General features: G+C 33.0%; 1 protein-coding gene across 2 annotated transcripts; it reads right to left on the bottom strand.

Moving 5' to 3' along the window:
- LOC128162837 (coiled-coil domain-containing protein 93-like) lies at positions 1 to 26,036 on the bottom strand. Of its 2 annotated transcripts, XM_052826239.1 has the most exons (22): positions 25,881 to 26,036; positions 23,742 to 23,855; positions 23,081 to 23,175; positions 22,570 to 22,681; positions 21,931 to 22,029; positions 21,524 to 21,580; positions 20,583 to 20,680; positions 17,195 to 17,231; positions 15,299 to 15,391; positions 14,899 to 14,943; positions 11,372 to 11,386; positions 10,180 to 10,266; positions 9,100 to 9,216; positions 8,012 to 8,074; positions 7,454 to 7,527; positions 6,030 to 6,186; positions 2,878 to 2,949; positions 2,420 to 2,528; positions 1,927 to 2,047; positions 758 to 842; positions 366 to 479; positions 1 to 242 (listed from the first exon to the last, which is right to left on the bottom strand). In XM_052826239.1, exons 1-22 carry the CDS (start codon positions 25,971 to 25,973, stop codon positions 198 to 200), a joined length of 1,902 nt encoding a protein of 633 aa, XP_052682199.1. In that variant the 5' UTR covers positions 25,974 to 26,036; the 3' UTR covers positions 1 to 197. The 2 variants fall into 2 exon arrangements, with proteins under 2 accessions (XP_052682199.1, XP_052682200.1); XM_052826240.1 differs by lacking the exon at positions 11,372 to 11,386.
- Between the last annotated feature and the right edge of the window lie 56 nt (positions 26,037 to 26,092).

Here is a 26,092-nt window from a genome sequence, read left to right as displayed (position 1 = left end):
ATTTTTGTAAAGAATTTTTTATTGCTGTAGAGATTGTAGATATAGCCTGCATGTACAGATGTTTAACAAATAGCAAATTACATGCAAAGCATACAAACATCATGATTATATCAATATATATTATGGTTTTCCAACGTTAATGTCTTCATTGTTGATAGAAATAGTCCTTTTCTCAGTTCCATCCCTCGTAATAAATGTTATTTCTTTAATTTACTAAGCAGCATTTCATTTTTGCGACATTCCTGGAAAAAAGGAAATGTTTCTTTGAAAAAAAAATCTTTCTTTGATTTTAGCCCATACATTTAAAACATCAGAATTTAATAAAATTATGAAAAAAATTCATTTAAATGAATTCAGGCATTTACCTCTTTAAAGTCTTTGACAGTTTTGAAATACAGTCGCTGCTTTTCCACCAAGTCCAGATACTGGTCGTTGAACTGGTCCCGTTTCATCTTCTCTTCCTGTTTCCGTTTCTCAAGCTAGATCATCAAAAGAAAAAACAAACTTTTATACTAGAACATATATTTAGCACTACTAGCCTCGACTCAAGACCTTGAAAATCAATATAAAAAATCTCCCCAAAAATTCAGCCAACTTTAAAAAAATATTTTAAAGAAAATAAAAAGTCAATTGAAATAAACATTTAAAATAAATATTTCAAAGAGGACAAAGGGTCAATTGAAATGCATTGTACAGAAATATAGAATTAGCTTTTTAAACAAGGAAAACTTTTCAACTTGTGTATGGTAATACTGACTTTAGCTTTATTTTGTTTGATGCCCTCCACAATGTTTTCAAACTGCTTCAGGAATTGCTCCTTTGCACCTGGGTTAGCCATTGCCCTAAAAAACAAAGAAAAAATCTTTTTAGCCCCCATTCCTTTTTAAATTGGTACCAGTTATAACTTGCATTTACTAAATCTTTGTTTTCCTTCTTGGTTTACTGTTTCAAGATATATTTTGAATGAATGGCCAAACGAAACTGCACACACCATTTCACCAATTTCATAAAGTGTCATCAGTTTTGACTTAGTGTCTGAAGTTATCATTTATGGAGTTTTGATGACTGACTTCTTTGTTCAGGTACAACTTGGCTAAAAAATTAACCAGGTGAAACAAATAAACTTATAACTAAAATTTAGTCCAGAAATTAACGTATATGGAGTCGAGAAGACTGACTTATTTATCTAAGGTACAACTAGGCTAACTAAAAGTGGTACAAATTTACATCAACCTTGATTTACTGTCTAAACTTATTGTGAATGGAAGTGAGAAGGCTGACTTCATTTTTAGGTACAATTCAGTGAACGAAACTAAGCTTTACAAATAATAACTTTACATCAGGCTTGGCTCACTGTCTGAAGTTATAATAATGGATGAAGTTGAGGGGACTGACTTCTTTTTTTTCCAGGTACAACTGGACCAACTAAACTGAGTATTAAATTACAACTGTACATCAGTCTTGACTAACTGTCTAAAGTTATAATTATGGATGAAGTTGAGAAGACTGACATCTTTAATCAGGTACAACTGGGCCAACTTACCTGAGCATCAAACATTTTCATCAGTCTTGACTTACTGTTGAAATTATCATGAATGGAGTTGAGAAGGCTGATGTCTTTTTTTTAGGTACAACTGGACCAACTAAACTGAGTATTAAATAACAACTGTACATCAGTTTTGACTTACTGCCTGAAGTTATTGTGTATGGAGTTGAGAAGTTCAGGTTAAACTAGGCCAACTAAACTGAGTAATACAAACTACAAAAGTACAACTATCATTCAATCTTGACTTACTGTCTAAAGTAATTGTGGATAGAGTTAAGAGGGCTGACTTCTGTGTTCAGGTCATTAATAAACTAGGCCAACTAAACCGAGTAGCGTAATACAAACCTCAACAGTACAACTATCATTCAATCTTCACTTACTGTCTGAAGTTATCGTGGATGGAGTTGAGAAGACTGACTTCTTTGTTCAGGTACATCTTGGTGTCGTCCAGCGTGTTGTACAATGTGTAAAACTGCTTCGTCTCTGTGTGGGTGGCTGCAACTGTAACATATACAAGAAATACTGAATTTCTGAATCATTCTTCTGCAATATAAGCATTAAAATCATCATATGAAAGAACTGTGATAAAATTAAAACTAAAATGCAATATGTGGCCTAAATCATAAATGCAAAAGTTTGATTTATGGTTTAAAGTCTAACATGTAATGTAATTATTTTATTGCAATATATGGTCCTAAATTGTCAAAATAAAATAAAATTTCATTACTAATTTGTCGATTCTTAACAGTATAAAGGAGCCTCTTTTCTTAATTGCAGTAAAAACACCGACTTTTGCAGTGTAAAACAAAAGAGGTAAGGAGCATGGGACCAGTTATTACTGAAAATTAAGAAACACAGCAAATAACTGCCAACCTTGGTTGTAGAGCTCGATGAAGCGTCGCTGGTACTGACTAAGTTCTGCTCGGGATGGCACATCATCAATCTTCCTCTGAAGAACTGCTATTTCTCTAGTCTTCCTTGCCTGAAAGCATTAATGTTTGGATTAAGAGTCATAGTAAATAAAATATTCCACGTATAAAAAAAGTGCTAGTAAATAAATACAGGTATTAAAGAATGAAAGTTTTCACATTGGAGAAGTTTATAAGAAAATTAAAAATGTTGATATAGATGTTTAAGGATGGACTCACAATATTGGAAAAATGTTATTATAATAGTTTTATATGTCAATAAACATGTTAGAAGATGGACTCCCATATAGGAACAAGATTATTAGCATAATTTTGACATGTGGATAAACATATCTGCGGATCAACTCAAGAAAACCCCCCCAAATCAGGAGGTAAATTTCAGCAGATAATGAGACTTCTTACCAACAGCAGTCTGATTTTGTGGAGTTTCTCCCTATCTGCTTCATATTGCTTGTCAATCAAACTGGCTCTGGCCTGTCAAAACAAAATCATACTTGATTAAATTTTATTTCTGAAAAGAAATTTGTGAATTTGTAAATAATTATTTTTAGATATTCATCTTTGTGTGGGTAATCTCTCTCATAAAAAGGACATGTACATGTACCATGCATTAGCTCCAAATCTATAACTGCAATAAAACAAGAGGCCCAGGGGCCACATCGCTCACCTGAGCAACAATTGCCTTAATTCTGATCAAATTAGCATTACAGTATCAAAATATCTTGACAACTAAGTACAGTAGATCTTGCTAAAAAAAATAGAAAATCTGTCAATTTTTATCCACCTCTTTTTTTGGGTAAATACCAAGCCCCTTTTGTTGTTGTACCTGTAAGAAGATTTTTCTCTATTCCAATTACCCCCCCCCCCCCTCCATTTCGTGGCCCCCCTTTTCTCTAGGGAATCATGGTTTCATCAAACTTAAATCTGCATAACCTGTGCTTTCACACTAAGTACTGAGTTTTGGACCAAAAACTTTCCCAGAATATTTTTAAAGATTTTTCTCTATATATTCCTATGTAAAAATTCAAACTGCCGTCACGGCCCAGCCCTATCACTAGGGACTGTGATTTTGCAAACTTGAATTTACACTATCCGAGGATGCCTCTACACAAGTTTAGGCTTTTCTGGCCAAATAGTCTTAAAAAAAAAAATATTAAAGATTTTCTCTATATATTCCTATGTAAAAATTCATCCCCCATTGTGGCCTCACCATACCCCATGACTATTATTTAAACAAACTTGAATCTTTACGATCTTGGGATGCTTCCACTTAAATTTGGGCTTTCCTGGCCTTATAGTTTTGAGAAGAAGATTTTTAAAGATTTTGTCTATATATAAAAATTTATCCCCCATTGTGGCCCCGCCCTACCCTCAGGGACCATGATTTGAACAAACTTGAATCTACATTATCTGAGGATGGTTACAATTTGAGCTTTCTTGGCCATAAAGTTTTGAAAAGAAATTTTTTTAAAGATTTTCTCTATATATTCCTATATAAAAATTTATCCCCTAATTGTGGCCCCACCCTACCCCTGGGGACCATGATTTGAACAAACTTGAATCTACACTATCTGATGATGCTTCCACTCAAATTTAAGCTTTTCTGGCCTTATAGTTTTTGAGAAGAAGATTTTTTTAAAAAAATTCTGTATATTCCTATGTAAAACATGACCCCCCTCTTGTGGCCCCACCCTACCCCCGGGGACCATAATTTGAACAAACTTGAATCTACACTACCTGAGGATGCTTCCATTTTAATTTGAGCTTTTCTGGCCTGATAGTTTTTTAGAAGAAAATTTTTAAAGATTTTGTCTATATATTTCTATGTGAAACTTGATCCCCTAATTGTGGCCCCACCCTACCCCTGGGGACCATGATTTGAACAAACTTGAATCTACACTATCTGAGGATGCTTCCACTCAAATTTAAGCTTTTCTGACCTTATAGTTTTTGAGAAGAAGATTTTTTTAAAAAAATTCTGTATATTCCTATGTAAAACATTACCCCCCTCTTGTGGCCCCACCCTACCCCCGGGGACCATAATTTGAACAAACTTGAATCTACACTACCTGAGGATGCTTCCATTTTAATTTGAGCTTTTCTGGCCTGATAGTTTTTTAGAAGAAGATTTTTAAAGATTTTGTCTATATATTCCTATGTAAAACTTGATCCCCTAATTGTGGCCCCACCCTAGCCCCGGAGACCATGATTTGAACAAACTTGAATCTACACTACCTGAGGAAGCTTCCACTTTTATTTGAGCTTTTCTGGCCTAATAATTTTTTAGAAGAAGATTTTTAAAGATTTTCTCTATATATTCCTATGTAAAACTTGATCCCCCCATTGTGGCCCCACCCTACCCCTGGGGACCATGATTTGAACAAACTTGAATCTACACTACCTGAGGAAGCTTCCACTTTGATTTGAGCTTCTCTGGCCTAATAATGTTTTAGACGAAGATTTTTAAAGATTTTCTCTATATATTCCTATGTAAAACTTGATCCCCCCATTGAGACCCCACCCTACCGCCGGGGACCATGATTTGAACAAACTTGAATCTACACTATCTGAGGAGGCTCCCATTTTAATTTGAGCTTTTCTGGCCTGATAGTTTTTTAGAAGAAGATTTTTAAGGATTTTGTCTATATATTTCTATGTAAAACTTGATCCCCCCATTGTGGCCCCTCCCTACCCCTGGGGACCATAATTTGAACAAACTTGAATCTACACTACCTGAGGATGCCGCCACACAAGTTTGAGCTTTTCAGGCCGAATAGTTTTTGAGAAGAAGATTTTTGAAAAATACCAACAAATTTTCAATAATTCTCAATTATCTCCCCTTTAAAGAGGGCGTGGCCCTTCATTTGAACAAACTTGAATCCCCTTTACCTAGTGGTGCTTTGTGCCAAATTTGGTTGAAATCTGCCCAGTGGTTCTTGAGAAGAAGATGAAAATGTGAAAAGTTTACAACGCCAACGCCAACAACGACAACGACAACGACGACAGACAACGGACAAATTGTGATCAGAAAAGCTCACTTGAGCCTTTGGCTCAGGTGAGCTAAAAATATGAATATTGCTATTTTTTTTAATTTGGATATACATGTACTAGGAAGAAATAGTTCTAATTTAATATTAAATTATATGTATTCTGTTATTTTGTTAATAAATCAAATACACATTACTAATATTAAACCTTAAAAGAAGACTCATGGAAATGAAACTGAGTTGTGTTGTCTGTGACCATGAATGAAGCTCTAACCAAAATAATTTGAGAGATACCTCTCAACAAGTTGAATGAAAATGTTTCATACAATCATGTCCCCTCCCCCAACACCTGAATGGAAATGAAACTGACTTTGCTATAAGCATTATACATATTGTGTTTATCCACTGTGACCATGAATGAAGCATGTGACTATGAATGAAGCTCCAACCAAAAAATATTCAGAGACACCTTTCAACAAGATGAATGACAATGACAACCTTTTACACCCCCCTCCCCCCCCCCCCCCCCATCTCCTCCAACACCTGCTGACTCTGCATTATATTGACCTTGTCTTCTGAGTCCTCCTCCTGTGCACCTTCCTTCAGTTCCTCGATCTGGGCCTTGAGTCGGGCCATCTCCTCCTTACAGTGGGCCTTAAAGTCCTGCTCCTGTTTCTTTAGGTTCTCGTTCATAGCCACCAGAGAGCGCAGATTCTGTAGAACTCTGTGTTAGAACAAAAAAAAATGTAGTTCATAGAACTGTGAAACAAGGCCTGTAAAACTCTGTGTTAGAACAAAACAAAATGTTGTTCATAAAACTATGAGACAAAGTCTGTAAAACTCTGTGTTGGAACAAAACAAAATGTAGTTCATAGAACTGTGAAACAAAGTCTGTAAAACTCTGTGTTAGAACAAAACAAAATGTAGTTCATAGAACCGTGAAACACGTTCTGTAAAACTCTGTGTTAAAACAAAACAAAAAGTAGTTTACAGAACTGTGAAATAAGGTCTGTAGAACTCTGAGTGACACAGCACAAAATGCAACTCTGAATTTAGTAAAAGACTGCTTTGCTCCTTTTCTTTCATGGCCTTTTTAGCTTACCTTTGGATGATCTTTCAAATTGATGATTATTATGAGATACACTAAACAGACCCCAATTTGTATTGAGAAAAATTCACTTAATTTCAAATTGCTTTACATTAAACTGAATAATCTTTTTATGTGGAATAATGACAATTTGAAACATGTACCGGGTACATGTACATGTATTTATTATGATGCACTACCATGACCTTTCTTGTTAACTGCTTTTCCTTGACCTATATCCCCTTCTGAATCATTTTCAGATTAGAAAACATATAAATTAACAATGAAAGTTCAAGCCCTGTTACTTAGACAAAGTGGTAACTGATATGATATTTGAAATTTCATGTACACAGCTAATTGTAACAAACATCACAACAGTTTTACTGTAATTTTATAGTCATGTGTACGGTGGTAACAACATTATTGTTGACAAGCCAATCATGTTACCAATAAATAGTTTGTGTACCGTACGTGGGTGATTGTTTGTATAACGTGTGGGATCGTGCATATATCAGTAAAATTGCTTTGTGTTTTCATGTATGATTGTGTGGGGGTTTTTTTTGGTTTGTAACTTTTTTTTAGTGAAAGTAATAGCTGAATGGATATTTGATCATTACAAATTAATAAACTTAAGGTTTGTTATATTCAAAACTAGAAAGCATTGATTATGTTTACATCTTTTTGGGGGGGAGGGGGTTTAACCCCAACCTAACCTTGTTGTCTAAATCACAATTTTTTTCCTCTTCCTGATCATTTGGTAACATAATTTTGGCCAACGAAATTTGTCAATGAACAAAACCATATCCATTTTGGATTGTCAAAATAATTATATATTTGTTCCTTTGGTACATATGTTTACAGCTTCACATCATTTCAATTAAAGTGAAAATAACATTTTTCTTACCCCTGATTTTCCTCTGTCTCGATTTCTGTTAACTTCAGCATTTCCTCGTCAATCCTTCCACTGCGATGTCTAACCTACAAACATGAAACATTAATAATTAATCAGTAACATACAAATTAACATTACTGTATGCATGGAAATATTCGCCCTCATTTGGTTTTCGCCCCTTTCACCTTCATTGTCAATAGGCGAATTTAAGACTAGGCACATTCTTAAGTCTCATATTACCTCTCTTAAAACTGTGTCTGGGAGAATTCAATTGAGATAAAACTGTTCTCAAGAGCTAAGAAAGAATGGCAAATTACATGGGGCAAAGATAATTTGGTATACAGTAATTGTATTAGCTTGTGAAATCATGCATGTTAGTAAAGGTGAAAATTATGGTTTGTCCACTGCTTGTAGATAAACTATAGGACATAATTTTTGGGGCTATCTCCCATGATTATGATGAATGTAAAACTAATTTCACAAGTTGAAATTGTTTCCTGTAATGCAAACTTTTGTAATTATTTTCAGATGAAAAGTTAAAAAATTCTTGCAATTAACAGATCAACTTACCTGCTTGAGTTTTTCCTGAGTTTCACCGTAAACTTTGTGAAGGTCATCATGCTTTGCTTGAATCTACGAAGTAAGATAAATTGAGCATGAATATGGTAGATGCAATTTCCCAAATGTCAGGAAAATGATAGAGAGATTTTAAAATCTGCATGGGGTGATTCTCAAAATTTTCTGCAGAATATTAATTTCTTGCACTTAACTAGGACTCTATAGTAAAATGGTTAATAAACTTGATGTAAAGTAACAAAAATCTTTGAAATTCAAAGCATACAAATAATTTAAACTGTACATCACTTAAAAAGCTCTAAGAAACTGGAATTTTACACCCAAAAATAAAATGGTATTACATGTATCTAATAACTTAGATGCAGGGTAGCTCAAATCTATTCTTCAGACAAAAAAAAAATTGCAAAATAAGTTGAAATTCTCTAAACTTGTCTAGCTTTCATTTTGTTTGCAACAAGATAACATCAAAAGTGTTTTGGTTGCTATGGCTACCTTACCTGCTATATTTTAAATGCTGTTAGTTTTGGACATGTAAATCATACCTACCGTAACTTATATGTTTTTTGTTGTATTTGTTCACTATGGACACATTACCGCTGTTACTTATTTGTCTGTTGCTATGCTCATTCATTATGGACATATTTGACATATTACCTGCTGTAACTAATCTGTTTGTTGTTGTGTCTATTTACTTATCATACCTGCTGTTACTTATCTGGTTGTTGTTGTACCTGTTTACTCAGTCTGATTAAAATCAAGCCTTCCACGCGACCATCAAAATAAAGGAGCTAGTGGAAGGTTTGATTTTAATCAGACTGCTGTTTACTTATCATACCTGCTGTAGCTTATCTGTTTGTTGTTGTATCTGTTTACTTATCATACCTGCTGTAACTTATCTGTTTGTTATTGTATCTGACATGAGTGTTTACTTATCATACCTGCTGTAACTTATCTGTTTGTTGTTGTACCTGTTTACTTATCATATCTGCTGTAACTTATCTGAGTGTTGCTGTAATATCTGTTTACTTATCATACCTGCTGTAACTTATCTGTTTGTTGTTGTATCTGTTTACTTATCATACCTGCTGTAACTTATCTGTATGTTGTTGTATCTGTTTACTTAGAGCTGCTGTCATTCTCTTGTGATGTTGAGTGCCACCAACTCGCTCTGATTTCTCAATCTGCTCAATCTCTGATTTCTGGTGGAATTGGAAATTTAAAAAAATATATCAAATGAGGTTCTTGAATAGATGATGCTATGCTAAGCTTTCTGCATGGACTTTTGGTATAATTTGATAATCATCTTGTAAGTTGTAAAATATTTTATAATACATTCCCCCTAATATCATGAAGGAAATTCACCTATTAAACAATTACTGATTAAATTTAATAAAGAGCAAGATGAAATACAGAATATGCCAATTTATCATTATAATTTATGTAGAACATGTCATTTCAAAAAAGCTGTAACATGTCAAAGGCAGAAGAGGACTTGCACATTTATTTACAATACAAATTGAATCTTCGAAACCAATAAGCTTAAAAACACATCAATTGAAACCACGGCTGACTTGCAATTGGAGTGAATCAAAATAACACAAGGAGTCATTCTTAATAAAATTCTACATTAAAAATAGCTGCAAAACTTCATCTTTTTCTAGCCTAGGGTCTGATTTGTTTTTATCATCTGATACTATATGAAGCAGACACTTGGCTAGCAAAGATGCACAACTATAAAGGAAAGTTCTGGTTGACAGGCCATATTACTGTAGATTCCTTCTTTTATGTAAGTACTTAATTCTGCAATTTAATGGTTTTGCATCAAATCGCGAGAATATAAAATCACAAACACCAAATTTTTTTCATAATTCCAAATAGTTTACATCTATCAAAAAAATAAAAGTAAGATTTTAAAATATGCGAGATATGCTTTTTGAAATTTTATGACATTATTAATTCCTCGCATTTGATCAGGAATTAACAGTATGTAATTTGTCATGAGTGTTTCGCATGACTAAGGCCTTGTTGCTCTCAGTCTGCTACCTGTCAACCCACATTTTTCTACAAAGGTATGCAGTTATGCATCTACATGAAAAAAAAAAAAATTTTAAAATGATAACATGGATTTTGTGTAAAAGTTTAATTCATCTTTGACAACTTACTTTTTCTTCGTAGTGAGAAGCTATCTGCTGAATTTCCTCTGATTTCATGCCTACTATTGACCCCACTGCACTCGCTGATAATTTATCCTGCATGCATAGAAATTTATCCACAATGCAATCAAACTCGACAAAAATTAACAAATAAATCTACAGACATTAGTTGCTGTAAAAACACAAATACTGTGGTTTCATCAATATTCAAGGGCATCAATTTTCGTGGATAAAGTGAAAATCACAGTTTCAAGGATACGTAAATTCGTGGCCAATAACCCTATCAATACAAAATGTTAATAAAAATTGCACTTCAATGAACATTTAATTTAGTGGATCAACTAAACAACGAAATCCACAAAAATTGGTATTCAACGAATATTGATGAAACCACAGTCAAGTAAGGTTATAATCATACACCTATTGAATATTTGCTAGAACAACCAATAAGCAAAGCACAACATCCAATCAAAATGACACAAAGATAAAATGAATTTCTATTAAATCCACCCCCTTACCCCCATTTCAATACCTAAAGTTAGATTCAGGTGCATATATAATTACTGAAAATAACATGAATTCACAAACAACAAATTGAATACTGATATGCTGCATGCAACAACATATTTGTAACTGATAAGTATTTAAAAATATCCAGGTGCGTATTGTTTACTAGGTACCAGGTATTATAAAACAACATGTTTTTAGAAATAGTAAATGTGTACCGGTACAAGAGTGTAATAGATAATATTTAGTCTGTAATGAAAATTTCCACATTAAATGTATATATATATTTATAAAATAATGTACTAAAAGGTCTAAAACTGTTATTGATTGAATGTGTGCATAAAGTAAAACACTTACAGTATTAATTTGCATGATAATTTAATTCTTTATTCACAAAACATAATTTCAAACTTTAATATAATTAGAAGGAAGAACATGAAAATGTTGAAAAATTTATCAGAATCAACCAAAAAGAAAATGATTCTAAAAATGTTTATTGTTGAAACAGGATAGTTTTTTTTCTATTTTTTTTTAAATATAAGGCAGAGTACTTCTCCATATAAAACAAAATCAAAATTAAAATGAAATACTAATACATAATTCTATAGAAAATGAAATAAATTGAATAAATAAAATAATAACTCAAGGAGTTTATTAAAATACATACAAATATGCACCAAATACCGGTATTTACCCGTCTTCTACCAGACTTAAAGTTTGTAAAAATAAGAAAGGGAAACAAATTAAAATCTATAATGACTCAGTTTTTTTCAATCTTTTTTTCAGTACTTTAAATCATTGCATATTTAACACTAGATATAAAACAAGATGCACAAGATTTCCAAAAGACAAACAATTCCCCCTTCAGAATTAAAAATGTGAACATGCATGAATGTGAATTGATTCTTTAGTTTCTAACTTCACAAACACACCCCACTCCTAACTTTTTGTTCATGAAAATTAACGCCTGGTATGACAATTATTATTTGCAATATTATTACTGACAATCATGTACTATATTCTTTGCTTTTAAAAAAAACTCCTATCACACAATCTATACATATGCAAATCTGTTTGGTAAAATATCGTAATCTTAAATATCAACTTTTGTTTGCGAAAACCTTATTTTGCAATTCATCGAAATTAAACTAGTTCACTGCAACAAATATCCAAGACATGCAAGGACTGGTTCACGGCAAGAAAGAAATGTTTGCAATGTACAATGTAGAGGCTCTTTGAAACCCTCCAGAAATTTTTTGCAGGCGAATAAAAGTAAAGGATAATTTTAAAAGGTACTCTACAAACAGCATACTAGCTATGAGCTTTCTATTTTCAGGCCTATGAATATAAAAACAAGAGGCCCATGGGGCCACATTGCTCACCTGAGCAACAATGGGCGTTCAAAAGATATTGTGCCATATGGTCCCTCGGTAGAAAAACAAAAAATAAATATTGTAAAGTATTCGAATTTTACACTTATTTTTGTATACATGTAATCTTTGACATTGTACCTTCATGAAATACTATTTTTTACCAGCATAAGAAAATTCTACGCAAGATATAAAACTAAACATTTGGTAGAGGTATACTGTTAAGTTGTTAACTTCCAAATCCCTATATTTTCGTTCTGCCCCCCCCCCCCCCCCCCCACTTTGTAAAGCGATCAAAATATATGAGTGCATATAGGTACATTTTTTTCATCAACTACTCAGTACTTACTAGTTATTGTATGAAAAAAAATAATAGTAATTGTTTTTTATTTTAAAAACCCTACATGTATAGATGTGAAGAAGAAAATTGTACCTCAATGTGCTCAAATTAAAAACATTCAAAAATTTTAGTTGTCTTCTCCATTACAATTAAATTACTGTTATTTACTTCGCGTACAAACCAGGATAATTTTCCGCTGTGATATTCTTAGGAATAGCGATAATTACTTTATCCCTGCGACAGAAATGTGTCAGAAAAATGGAAACTGTTTTTAAGATGTCGTTTTCATATACTCGTGTCTGAAAAACTATCAAAATTGATGTAGATTTCACATTATTTATTGTATAAAGAGAGGGCCCCAGAGAGTAGATATATACAGAATACTGAATCATTAAATTTCGTTGGGGCCAATTTTCGTGGATGACTTAAATTTTACAGGTTCGTGGGGACGTAATTTCGTGTATTCATATATATCTACAAAAGGGAATATGACTTTATTACCCTAATTCATCAATTTGTGAAGGATGTTATTTCGTGGATGAGAGGTACCCACGAATTCCACGAAAAATGAGCCACCACGAAATCTAATGATTTCACAGTATCATTCTTTTATTTTTTTTGTACAAGTATTTAACATACTCTAATTCATAGAGATTTTCTAATGTTCAACCAAAATTTCAGCGTCAATTGTAGAATTATAAGCAAGATACAGAGCTCACAGTTCGCCTAGGTTTGATTCATATTTTGTTCACATGAGTTTATTACATTCAGTTATGATTTTTAACTTGGTATTTCCTATTCAGCATTTAAACTGGAAAAAAAAGAATGGCCTAAGATTTTATATTCTTTTATTCACTCAAGACCAGTTCACTGGTATTTGTGGTTCAAAATCAGTTTATACAAATGTACACAAACACAGTGAAGGATCACATGTACAGTAGGAGTAATAATGACGAAAAATGTTAAGTTTACAATACAATAAGATGTTAAAGTTGGTTTCTGAACGAACATACTTTGAAAATTTTCTTAATAAATATTGACAAATTTTTTACTTTTTTAATCTTTAGTTTTTAAGATCTGTGTACAAACATAGAATTGTGAGCAAATCTCTGTATCTTGCTTATAATTTGAAGCTTAACACTCAAATATGGTTAGTAAATAGAAATTGAAAACAATTAAACACAAGAAACATTCACTATAACAAATAAAGAACACAATTTATTTTTTCGAAATGAATCATATATATACATGTATATACCTATACACATTTCCGTCAGCAATGTCAAACTTTATTTAAACTGAATAAACTCGAGAAAATGCCGAGCATCGCAACAAAACCTATTGCATTAATCTACCATTACGCAAAAGATAATGCCGATCGAATTACCGATAGAATGAATTGTATTACATTATTTTTTGATACATCAGATTTTGCTTAATTTGCGCAGGTAAACAGTTGACTGTTTGATTTACCCAAGTCTCTGTTTGATTTGATACGTAAAAATCACGAAAGAATACAGACGATAGTCCCCAGGGTACAAGCAGAAAAATGAAAACGAAACGAAAATCGGAACAAGCTAACACCAACGTCATGTGTGAAAACTGTCAACGCATTGAAATATTTAGCCTCAATTTACTTCACAAAATCGGCAACAATATATTTTGCATGTTTCAAAAATTTCCCTTCATACGCGAACTGTTGCACAACAAGCAATTCATCATAGTCAGATCGACCCTTTTTCGTATAATGTCATGGCTGCTTTAAACAAAGAACCTCGTTTTCGAAAGTATGGAATACGAGTCTAGGTAAAATGGGTATGCAAACCCGGGCCGTGGCAAAATAAAAGCCAAGGCAGATCGACAATTGTCAATTCCAAATACGCATTATTTTGCAGCAATATTTACAGCGAATACAAATATACTAGTCCATCAAATATCCTGAAATTTTAATGAGATTGGCAGATTAATAACTGCCAATCTTTGTTTTGCCCATACCAAGTCTTGCCTACCCATTTTACCGGATGCCGGATTACCGGATGCCGAACCCGAAGCTATTAAACTGATTGAAACACGCATTTCCTTTATTATTATTTTCGTAATAACTCAGATTTGAAACAGAATTAGCACTTAATTTTTGCAATTTATATTTTCCTTCCCATAAGGATAATTTATGCTAAACTACGTTGAATTGGAATCAGTAGTTCTTGAGAAGAAGATTTTTAAAAATGCACCCCCCTTTTTCTACAGTTTCAAGGTTTTCTCCGCTTTGAATACAGATTGGACTTTTATTTTTGCAATTTATATTCGCCCGCACTTAAGGATGCTTTGTGCCAAATTTGGTTGAAATTGGATAAGCGGTTTTAGAGAAGAAGTTCAAAATGTAAAAAGTTTACAGACGGACAGACAGACAGAAGGACAGACAGACAGACGGACGGACAGACGGACGACGGACAAAATGTGATCAGAATAGCTCACTTGAGCTTTCAGCTCAGGTGAGCTAAAAACACCTACCTCTTGGAATCCCGCCATTCCTGACATCAACTTCTGTATTTTCTTCTAAAATTGTAAAATATCAATTTGATATGACTCATTAAGACATTAACATTACAAGAATGTTACAATATGTCAAAACAGTGCTCTAAATGTCTAGCTCTGTATTAATCAATAAACCAATACTATTGCCAAAAACTTCTCAAAAACTGGCTTATTTTTACAGATCAATTTCAAAAGTTTTGACTCTATGTAATCCATAAAAACATGAAATACTTTTAAAGTACTGTTTGAGTATTTACCAACAAACAAAAATTGCCAAAAAATCTATCAAAACTTACATAACTCTATAGTTTAATAATTAAATATCTACATGTAATGATAATAAAATTAATCGAAAAAAAAAAAATTAATAAAATACCTCCTCCTCTGCCTGCAGCTGTTCAGGGGTCATTTCCTGTTGACCTCCAAGACTTGCTGCAGCTGCTTTTTTCTTAGCACTTTTGTCACCATCCTGTAAAAGAAACTAGAACTGTCCTAATGGGACTAATACCCCCGCTAGGCTAATTTCAAATGGGACAAATAATTGAATTGAATAATAAAGGTTTGGAACACATACAAAAAAAAATTTCTAGAATTGTAAAAAAAAAAAAATAGTTAACAAAGAAAAATTAAAATCAAAATTGTCAGAATTTCACTGTAAATACATATCTATAACAGTAATACTTTTACAAATGTATGTATGTATTTGATGATATATTTTTTTAATTTAATTGATTTAAAGAAAAACCAACAAAATGACAATAATCCCTCCCTTTGCAGTGAATAGAAATACCAGTAGCCAAGCAATGCTCTTCTGTTGATAAAACTTTCAATATCTTTCTAATAAGAGTCTTGACAGATGCAATTAGTTGTTTCAAATTTTCCTCACTTTCTCCTATGGCACAATGGAACTCCATATCAGAAAATTGATCCCATAGGACTATGATTTTCTTTGATGAACTTGTTAAATTTAATAAACTCCCAAAACATTACCATAATTACCATACTATGTAAAAATATGTAAAAAAAGAAAATTTAATATTACAAACAATTTTAAAATTGCTAAAACACTACAATCATATCAGTAATTTTGAATTTCATTAAAATTAATGCCCAATAGGGTCACTTCATCAATTTACTTGACAAATAAATTTAAACAACCTCTAAAAATAGTTTAACTTCTTTATTAATAATTATATTATTTATTTCCTTATAATGATAGACCTTTTGGTTTACATGAAACAGTTTTAAAATAGCCCCAAAACCATCACCCACTTTACAGATTATCAATTTCCCCTAAACACATGCTCCATCTGAACCATGGCTCAGATAATGGCTCCCTTGGGACAAATGAATTCAGCCACACTTGTCTTTGATGTTCTTATTAGCTCCTAAGAATTTATCATTGACAAACAAAAACTTTGCATTGTCAGTTGATAGAACACTTATAAAAAATAATTTCTTTTTTATTAATTAAGACATAAAGACAAAAAACTCCATCTGGATGTATTTATATAAATATATTTTAGAGTGTTTTCTATTAATTAATTAATAAAATCTGTAAGGATTACCTCCCTTACTTTTCAACATTAGTGTACAATATATAGAATAAGGAAAATGAAAACTGTCATAAAATCATTAAATCTTGTCTGATCTTAAAAAAAATTCCAGGTGCACATCTTCAGATGGTGTTCAACATATGTACAAATTTTCAAACTGTTCCATGCAGTAATAAAAAATTCTATAGGGGGGACAAAGTTGCGTCTACAGACAGACGGACAGACGGACAGACGGACAGACGGACGGACAGACAGACGGACAGGGTGAAACCAATATACCCCCCTAAACTTCGTTTGCGGGGGTATAAAAAATCAATTTTATATACATGTTGGTACTGCGTTCATGAATGAAATTTTTAGTTCTAATTAAATGTAATGGAGGTTTATTAATTCTTTGTTTTATATAATATACATGTATTGAATGAAAATGCATTGATTGATGTTTTTCAGTTTCAAAAATATATGCATTACATGTTCTTCATTTTATTTGAAATAAACTTTCTTTAATTTTGTATATCAAAATTTAAAATGATATAAATATTCCCAAGTACATTGTAATATCATATGACATATCTCAATCCAATATTCAATTTGCAACTACTTTAGATTGCAAAAATAAAATTTTTCTGATTAACATGAGTAAAAATGTCTCTATCTTCAATTTAAATGTTATGAAAAAATTAAGAACCATTTTGGTGATTCAATGAACATTATACCTGTTCAGATGTATCTGATTTACTCAATCCGTATCTCCTGAAATACACAAAATAAATTTTTTTTTTACCCCATTTAATGTAAATTTCTATACATTTATACAAAAAAGTACAATTCAATTTCTTTTTCCTCCTTTTTTCTCTAATCAAAGCTAAAGCATTATTAACATTTTTATGAATTTCTAAGTAATGAAAATTTTCATTGGATATTTCACACCAAAAGAAAGTGGGCGCATTAGATGTAAATTCGGCAGGAACCTGGGCACATAGGAAGAGTAAAATTTCATTGATTATTTGTGCCCATTTATTAAACTTTAATCGTTATTTGGTTCCTTTACGGTAAGGAAATTGATAAAAAAAAATGTTTGAAATGCAGTTAGTTTTATCAAAACATGGGTCTGAATGTAGCAACACGAGGCAATTTACGCAAAATCCTACTTCTTTACAGCTATTTTTAAATGATTTTATTGTTTCTGGGTCTTCTCTCCACAAATTTAAAACGTGTAAAGATTATATATTTCAACATAGAATGTGTTGCTTGTTAAAAATAGATGGAGAGATGACCCAGAAATGACCAAATATGTACTTTTTAATATATTTTTAGGGTGAAAATAAACTAAGTTATGAGATATGAAAATTTCTTGTTAAATAATTCTTTATATCATTACTTTATGAAGTCTCCCATGGCACAGTGGATTCGTGTAGGCTTTATGATACTCGGCCTATTGGTGTTTTGGGTTCGAATCCTGCTGGTATTTTCTTTTACCAATATTTTTTCTTCAATCTATTTTTTAATTAAATTTACAATTAGGTTTTTGAAAATACTTCATTGGCTTTTTTAGCTATGGTATACCGTTTTCGAAAGTTTAACACAACTTCTAAATGATTGTCTTGTTTCCGAATTTAAAGGCGTTTACCTCTTTGTTTTCTGACACGTATACATGTAAACAATGGTTTCAACGGAAAAGTATGGGTGTTGTGTTTGTAAAAGACAACTTAAAGGAAAAAGAAAGCGGTCAGTTAGTGTTAACATTGCAAAGGTTCTTCGAACGAGAGGTATTGAAACTACAAAAGTAAGCACCATATGTGACACATGTAGACTTTCAATCAAAAATACTTTGTCTAAGAATATATCTCGAATACCAATACAGGGTAGTCCAAATGAAAATAGCATCAGTTTGCCAATTGTGACAGCTGGAAAGTGTAATAAAAGCTGCATTATTTGTAGAAAAACGGGCTCCCTGAAATGCATTCCCAGAGAAGCAAGAATGGACATCTTTATTAATTTTGGTATTCTTGTACCACTTGGTGCCCGATGCTGCCCTCTCCATCTAACCGGCAATTTCATTAAACCATCAACACATGTTCATACATCAATGTTCAGAAAAAAGTCCACTGCATTAAACTCTGATGAAATTGTGTCGTTATTTAATGATTTAAGAAGAGTTGCATCTACATCTCAGAGTCGCCGAATGTCATTTGATAACCACTTGCTATCTGATGAAGATTACAAAACCTTGTTAGGAGTGTCAATAGATCAATTTATTGACCTCAATCAACATATCACATCTATGCGTAACACAAAAGAAAGAACAATAAGAAACGCAATTGGCATTTTCCTGTTTAAAATGAAATGTGGATTGTCTAACACCCTTATTGCCACTCTTTTTGGGTTAAGCAGTCGTCGACAAGTAGCGCGTATAATTCAACAGACGCGGACAGCACTAGTACGTGACTTTGTTCCTTTACACTTGGGGTTCAGTCATTTGTCACGTGACACAATTGTGAATGACCACACGACGGACATTGCAAAACAGTTTTTTAGGGATCCAATATCTGACACAGTTATCCTTGTTATGGATGGTACATACGTGTTCATTCAGAAAAGCTCAGCATATCGTTTTCAACGGCTATCATACTCCATGCATAAGAACAGACCCCTTGTAAAACCGTTTGTTATAACCTCTACTGATGGCTATATAGTTGATGTCATGGGCCCCTACCTATCTAATGGCAAAAATAACGATGCCTCCATTATCAAGCATATCATCACGTCAAATTCTGGTAATATCATGGAATTCCTCAAAGATGATGATGTTTTGATAGTAGATCGCGGTTTCAGAGATGCTATTCCCTTCTTAAATCAACTGGGTTTTAAAACACACATGCCTGCATTTCTTCAAAAGTCTGTTAAACAGCATAGTACAAACGAAGCAAATATGACACGTTTTGTCACCAAAGTGCGTTGGGTGGTTGAGGCTGCCAATGGCCGGATCAAAAAATGGAAGTTTTTAGACAATGTTGTTTGCAACAGTCAAATTCCACATATCAGAGACTTTGTTCGAATTATTTGTGCAATAATCAACAAATATAGACCTCCTTTAAAAAAAGATAATCAGGATGATGATGACATTGCACGACAAATGAGAATCGCAGCATTACCCAAAATAAATTCCCTTCAGGATAGGATAAATAAAAATCCAAAGTTAAAATTCCGAGAAAAATCAAAAAACTGGCTCACTATTGAATCCAAAGATGCTTTACCAGATTTTCCTATTTATACTGAAGACCGATTGCGTCTGCTAACATTTGGGGTCTATCAGCTCAAACAAGCGAAAAAGTATACAGACGAACATCTTGGAGACGGGGACTATAAAATTGATGTATCCTGCGAGGAAGCTGGTTTATTGCATGCCAGAATACAGTCTAGACATACCTCTAGAAAACTTTATAATATATGGATTGAGTTCAGCAGGGAGGATGTGACAGGATGGTTCTGTGAGTGTAAAGGAGGATCTAGAACAGTCGGTTGTTGTGCCCATATCTGCTCTGTCATATGGTACCTTTCCTTTGCTCGAAACCAAAACTACACGGCAACCCCTGACATGTACACGTCATCTCTATGCGACGCGGCCGATATTGTATTGGAGACTGATTCTGGAGAGGAATCTCAGTAAAATGTTGATGTTCACGAGGTTTAAATATTTTGTTGATATAAAATTGTTGTTTCAACATGTCGTTTTGATTTCTGCTAAATTCATATTATATTCTGTTCCTATACTAGTATATTAATGTAATATACACTAATAAACTAACTATTTATCGATTTACCCCTAATTATCATGTTCAAAAATAGTTTCAAAATTTTAAAATAGTCGTGATTCCAGAAAGGTAATACATGTACCTTCCAATATTTTAGTAATCAATTTTTATACAAGCCTGTAGCGCTTTGAGGTTATAGACATTTAAATCCCAGTTGATTCGTGTCAATGAATCCTGCAAACTCACTATCTTGAGCGCCCACTTTCTTTAATTCCTAACTGGTCATAGATTTACATGAAATTCAAAATTAATGAGCAAGACGTAGCATGATGACAGATTGAGAACTCACCTGCCGTACTCAAGGAGTGTTGAGTGGACTCGAGTCTCTTCATCCTTCAGCGAGTCCACGTTCTGTCTCTTGTAGCGTCGCTGTGGTTTATACACTTCCTATGTATGAAAATCATAACAATATCAAAAATGGAATTTTATGCACTACGCTTTGCTTCACACACTTCTTGTGAACTAAGCTAACAATGAGATCTGATTGGTCCCAGATAATACAACATTATCCTGTCGAAGATCTGATTGGTCACATATAATACAACATCATGCTGTATGAGATCTGATTGATCACAGATAATACAACATTATGCTGTAAGAGATCTGATTGGTCACAGACAATACAACACTATGCTCTATGAGAACTGATTGGTCACAGACAATACAACATTATGCTGTATGAGATCTGATTGGTCACAAATAATACAACATTATGCTGTATGAGATCTGATTGGTCACAAATAATACAACATTATGCTGTATGAGATCTGATTGGTCACAGACAATACAACATTATGCTGTATGAGATCTGATTGGTCACAGACAATACAACATTATGCTGTATGAGATCTGATTGGTCACATATAATACAACATCATGCTGTATGAGATCTGATTGGTTTCTGATAATACAACATTATGCTGTATGAGATCTGATTGGTCACAGGGAATACAACATTATGCTTTATGAGATCTGATTGGTCACAGACAATACAACATTATGTTGTATCTGATCTGATGGTCACAGAGAACTGAATACCCTGCTGTATCAACATTCAACATTTGATCAACATGAAAAAGGTTGCAAGTTTAGAGTTTTAACAAACCTCACAATTTATCTGATAAGGAGTCTTATATTTTTTTGATGAATTCAAAAGATTGAGGCTATGAGTCAATGTATGTGTTTGCATGACTAAGAAGTCCACTAATAGCTCAAATAACTCATACAAACCTTGACTTCAGAAACAGAGTTTGTGGCTTTTTCTTTCATTTCTTCAAACACCACATCCTGCAGTCAAAACAGTAAAATACTGATTGATACCAAATTATTACATAAATGGTACAATGTAAAATACAGTTATTGACTTGGTATGAGATCAATTTGTGATTTGTTGGACTGCCCTTTAGCCACAAGTGTTGCTCAAGACTAAAGTCCGAAGATAAAATTTGTGTCTGAAGGTCAAACAAATCATATATTGCCCAAATCCCAGTCAAACACTGTTTTGTTATACCCTTCACTACAGATGAAAAATTAATATAATTTTAAGAAGAGTTTTTTTCATAAATTTTAAGCCCCGATAAAATATGACAAAATTGTCAGACTAAAAGACAAGCAACAATAAATCGTAAAGGTCCTACCTCTGGCATTTTGTGTGTTTTACTGAACTGGGATATAGAGAATGCTCGAATGAAGTCTCCCATCTCCTCTCTAGTTTCAATGGCCTTCTTTACCAACCACTGAAAAAAAATGTTATAACAATTAATTCTAAATGTCCTTCGAAGATATTGGCTACACATTCTTTTATCAAAAACACTTCTAAATAATTCTCACTATAAAAACTATCAAAATCAAATGTTCCTGCTTTAGACAGTTTTTAAACTGTGATATTTGAAGTATCAAGAGATTTTGGTGAATGATATGATAATGCATTGAAATGAAGGTAATTATTCATGATTAACATGGATGATTAACATGGCACTGCTTTCTCATATTACATGTATTGACATTACCAAATCGATCATTAAATCCAAAGAACCCAAATCTTTCTTGCAATTTTCTAAGGATCCAGCCTGATTCAGAACATTAATAGGAAAAAAATGTTTCTTAATGTAGTTTCAAAGTCTCTGAGACAATATTACTTAATGATTCATAATATTTTTAATAAATGTCTCAATTTTCATTCCAAGAAACTTTATAAACAAATATCCAATGGCATATATTATCTAATTTTCTGATGATTTGATTCTGACATTGGTAATCACAAATGATTTTCATACTTGGACAACTGGATAAATGTGGATGAAATCCAAACCCTGGATTTGATGAGGTTCAATTCGGTGTGGACATTTCATCTTTGGTAAAACAGCTACGATTCTTTCAGTTAGAGCACTTCAAAAGAAAATCAAATTTGAATCAGTAATATTATTTTGTAATTGATGATGATTAACAATTTAATTATCAAAACTTTGAGAAATGAGTCAACGGCTACAATGTTAAAACAAATTTGTGTGAAAAATTCATTACGCTCATGACAAGTAAATCAAAGAATCTATCTTTGGCTTGAAAAAAAAATTCTTCAATTACCTGTTATAAAACCAAATACAAGTTAAATATGTGAAACATTTGCAGTATTTCAGAAGGAATCAATTCAAACAAAATATTGCACTGTGTTAATAAAATAAACTTTTTGGGATCACAATTCCAGTATTACAGACATAGAGTTCTTAGACGCCATGAAAATTTTCTAAAATTTGAATTTCATTATAAAAAAATCTCTGCAAAGCTCACATTTTCTGTCCAATGGTGGAGTTTTCCTGGAAGAGTAGATCGACGTCGATGTCAATGTTACATGTGGTGATGCACCACGTCATGCCGCCCACCACCTGAAAGGTTGAGGTCAAATGTCATTTACCACTGGAAAACGATCATAATCCAATAGATTTAGCCTACTTTTCATGGATTCTTGCTAAAATGATAATTATCACATGCATACATAAAAACATGTGGTATAAGTAATAACAATTGAAAGATAACATATTCAGTGTGATGTATCATAGGTTTCTCACAGATGCCTTTGTAGTTCAGAGGTTTGTAACTTTGTCATTTGACAATAAAATTCTATTTCCATTGGGTATTTTGATTTGACCAACACATCCAAGGAATAAATTACGGTAAATAAATTTAAATTCAAAGAAATTTTATCACAGAACGCCCAAATATTTGGTAGCTTAAAGAAGGAAAGAGTTTGGTTTTTCCCTTGGGACCTTTGGGGTGACCCCGCAAAGGGAAACAACTTGTGCAAAGTGTGGATTGGACTATTGCCTGGTGCTAAAGACAATAAAGACACTGCAAAGCATTCAGATATGCACATGCAATCTCTTATTACAGTTACAAGTATAATGTACATTAATGAGTGAATGTCATTGTGTTGTAGTATATTTATACATACTTTGTCAAAAGGTGAGAGTCCTTTTATCCTGGCTCTGAAATATCCTGCAGCCAGTAACAAGTCAATGGTCTGTCCCAGCTTAACGTTTTGTTCCTCATCCTCACGGACATCAAACTGTGAAGAGAAGTCAATCCGTATTAACACTGTAATGTAATGGCAGAAATAATGACAGACCATGCAGACTGGGATTAAAACCTGGGTGGCCTGAATCTCAAGTCAGGTGCTCTACCAACTTAGCTACATGTATCTGGTGCTGGTATTCGAACTGGTCTGACCATCACAACACTATCAACAATTATGGATTTTATATGATTCTGTTGTGTCTTGGATGTCTTTTTATATTCTTTTCATCATTTTATAGAACTTGTAATTGGATAGCCATTTAATGGTCATTTATATAATAGTGATATTGGTCACTAGTATCTTACAATAAGAGGAATACATAATCTGAATAGGATAAGGATGTCTCTGAGCTACATGGCAACTCTTGTGGCTCTGGCTATGGGTTAAATAAATTCTATAGGTCGCTCGGAATGCTGGAGAAAACGTACCCAGGAGAAAACGTACCCAGGAGAAAACGTACCCAATTTCTAGGGTACGTTTTCTCCAGGAGAAAACGTACCCGGGTACGTTTTCTCCTGGAGAAAACGTACCCTGTGAAAATAATAAATTGTATTTTTCATAAATATTCTTGGATGAAACAAAATAAAATATACAATAAACATTGTTCAAATGTTGCTGTTGTTTTTAAATACATAACACGTACATAAATTATTAAGATAATAATTTTGTTTAATTAGACAATAATGTGTTACATTCACATACACGAACATCGCCTGAGTCGGCAATTGATCCACAATAAAGGAAATCGTTAAATAATGAATTTTACTCAATCTAATTTGGAGAACTAAATGATGAGTATCTCAAGAAGTCGATAGCGCGTTTTACATGTTTTATGTATATATAGGTTGTAAATAAATGAAAAAAATAATATGTCACCTATATTCAGAGTTTTTGTTTTCATTGCTGAAATGTCTCAAGAATTGACCATACTTTGGTAGTCTCAAAGGTTTATAGGAGATTACTTATAACGAACATTGAAATTCTATCAACTATTGAAAATTATTTATAAAACCAAGTTGAAATTTTTTAGCTCAAATCATGTCCAAGTCTTTTAAATATTTGTTTGATTCATATATATGAAAAATACTACGAGATGAACTACAACACACTGAACAGTCAGTCTTAGTAAATATGTGATTTCCTGATCATAAATAAATAATCCTTATAAGTCTAGCCCCTACCCTCCCTCCCCCACTTTCAATTTGCTTCCGATGGCACTGACATGTATAATGTGTGGGGAGTGAATATTTCTACCTCCTTAGCGCGGGGAGGCAATGCATAACATTACATAATAATAACTGTTCAGGTATTTAATTGATTATCTCTATAATTAAAAGGCAATCAGGGGATCTCGCATAAAAATACTCAAATATGTAAGGCTTACGGTAAATGGAAATTGGAAAACTTAGAAGAAGTAGACAGATAACAATGTATGACAGGTCATTCGTACTAAAATAAATGAATACATTTCTATATATTTATGCATTAAAATATGCATAAAAGTAGCATTTGAAAACTATCTTATATGTCAAAACCCTTTAAATATATAAAGTATTAAATTCATATATCTATAAAATTCATACTTTCCGGAATATTTAGTGTAAAATAGTATTTAAAAGTATTAAAAACTATTAAGTAGTATATTTATTATTTTCATAGGGTACGTTTTCTCCTGGAGAAAACGTACCCGGGTACGTTTTCTCCAGGAGAAAACGTACCCTAGAAATTGGGTACGTTTTCTCCTGGGTACGTTTTCTCCTGGGTACGTTTTCTCCTGATACCGTCGCTCGGTATAGTCTACTTTATATGCCAGAAGTTTGCAATTTTTATTCCAGCAGAGGCAATAAGTGCATGAAATGGTTCATTAATAAATCAGAAAATTGCACCGGAACTGCTGAGTGTATCAGGTGTATAAAGGGATTATATGTATGAATGATTGTGCTCTTGACCAGTCATGAAGCGTGTGGATAGAGTTTTGGGTAACAGAAATCAGTCATCTGTGAAATATCATAATACCTCAATTTCATTTCCGTCTGCATCATATTGTGTAGCTAATTTCGACGAGCCTGCACGAGCTCTCGTTGCAAACACACTCCCCTTCAGCGCCATTTTGAAAGTCACATGATCTGTCAGGTAAATATAGATGAACCGGAAGAATTCCCCACAATCATGCCTTAGAAGTATGGCGGGAGAAAATGCCGCGTGTTGATTGGTTAGTTATTTTAATC

Source organism: Crassostrea angulata, chromosome 9 (assembly GCF_025612915.1).
Source record: "Crassostrea angulata isolate pt1a10 chromosome 9, ASM2561291v2, whole genome shotgun sequence".
NCBI lineage: Eukaryota > Metazoa > Mollusca > Bivalvia > Ostreida > Ostreidae > Magallana > Magallana angulata.
This window is presented reverse-complemented; position numbering and strand designations above follow the sequence as displayed.

Excerpts from the sequence above, each read along its gene's own strand:
- LOC128162837 (XM_052826239.1), bottom strand. The coding sequence starts at position 25,973 with ATGGCGCTGAAGGGGAGTGTGTTTGCAACGAGAGCTCGTGCAGGCTCG. Across the intron at positions 20,681-21,523 it reads ACTCTGTTTCTGAAGTCAAG|GAAGTGTATAAACCACAGCG; the intron begins GTTTGTATGAGT and ends TTTCATACATAG. Across the intron at positions 6,187-7,453 it reads GAGACAGAGGAAAATCAGGG|AGTTCTACAGAATCTGCGCT; the intron begins GTAAGAAAAATG and ends GTTCTAACACAG.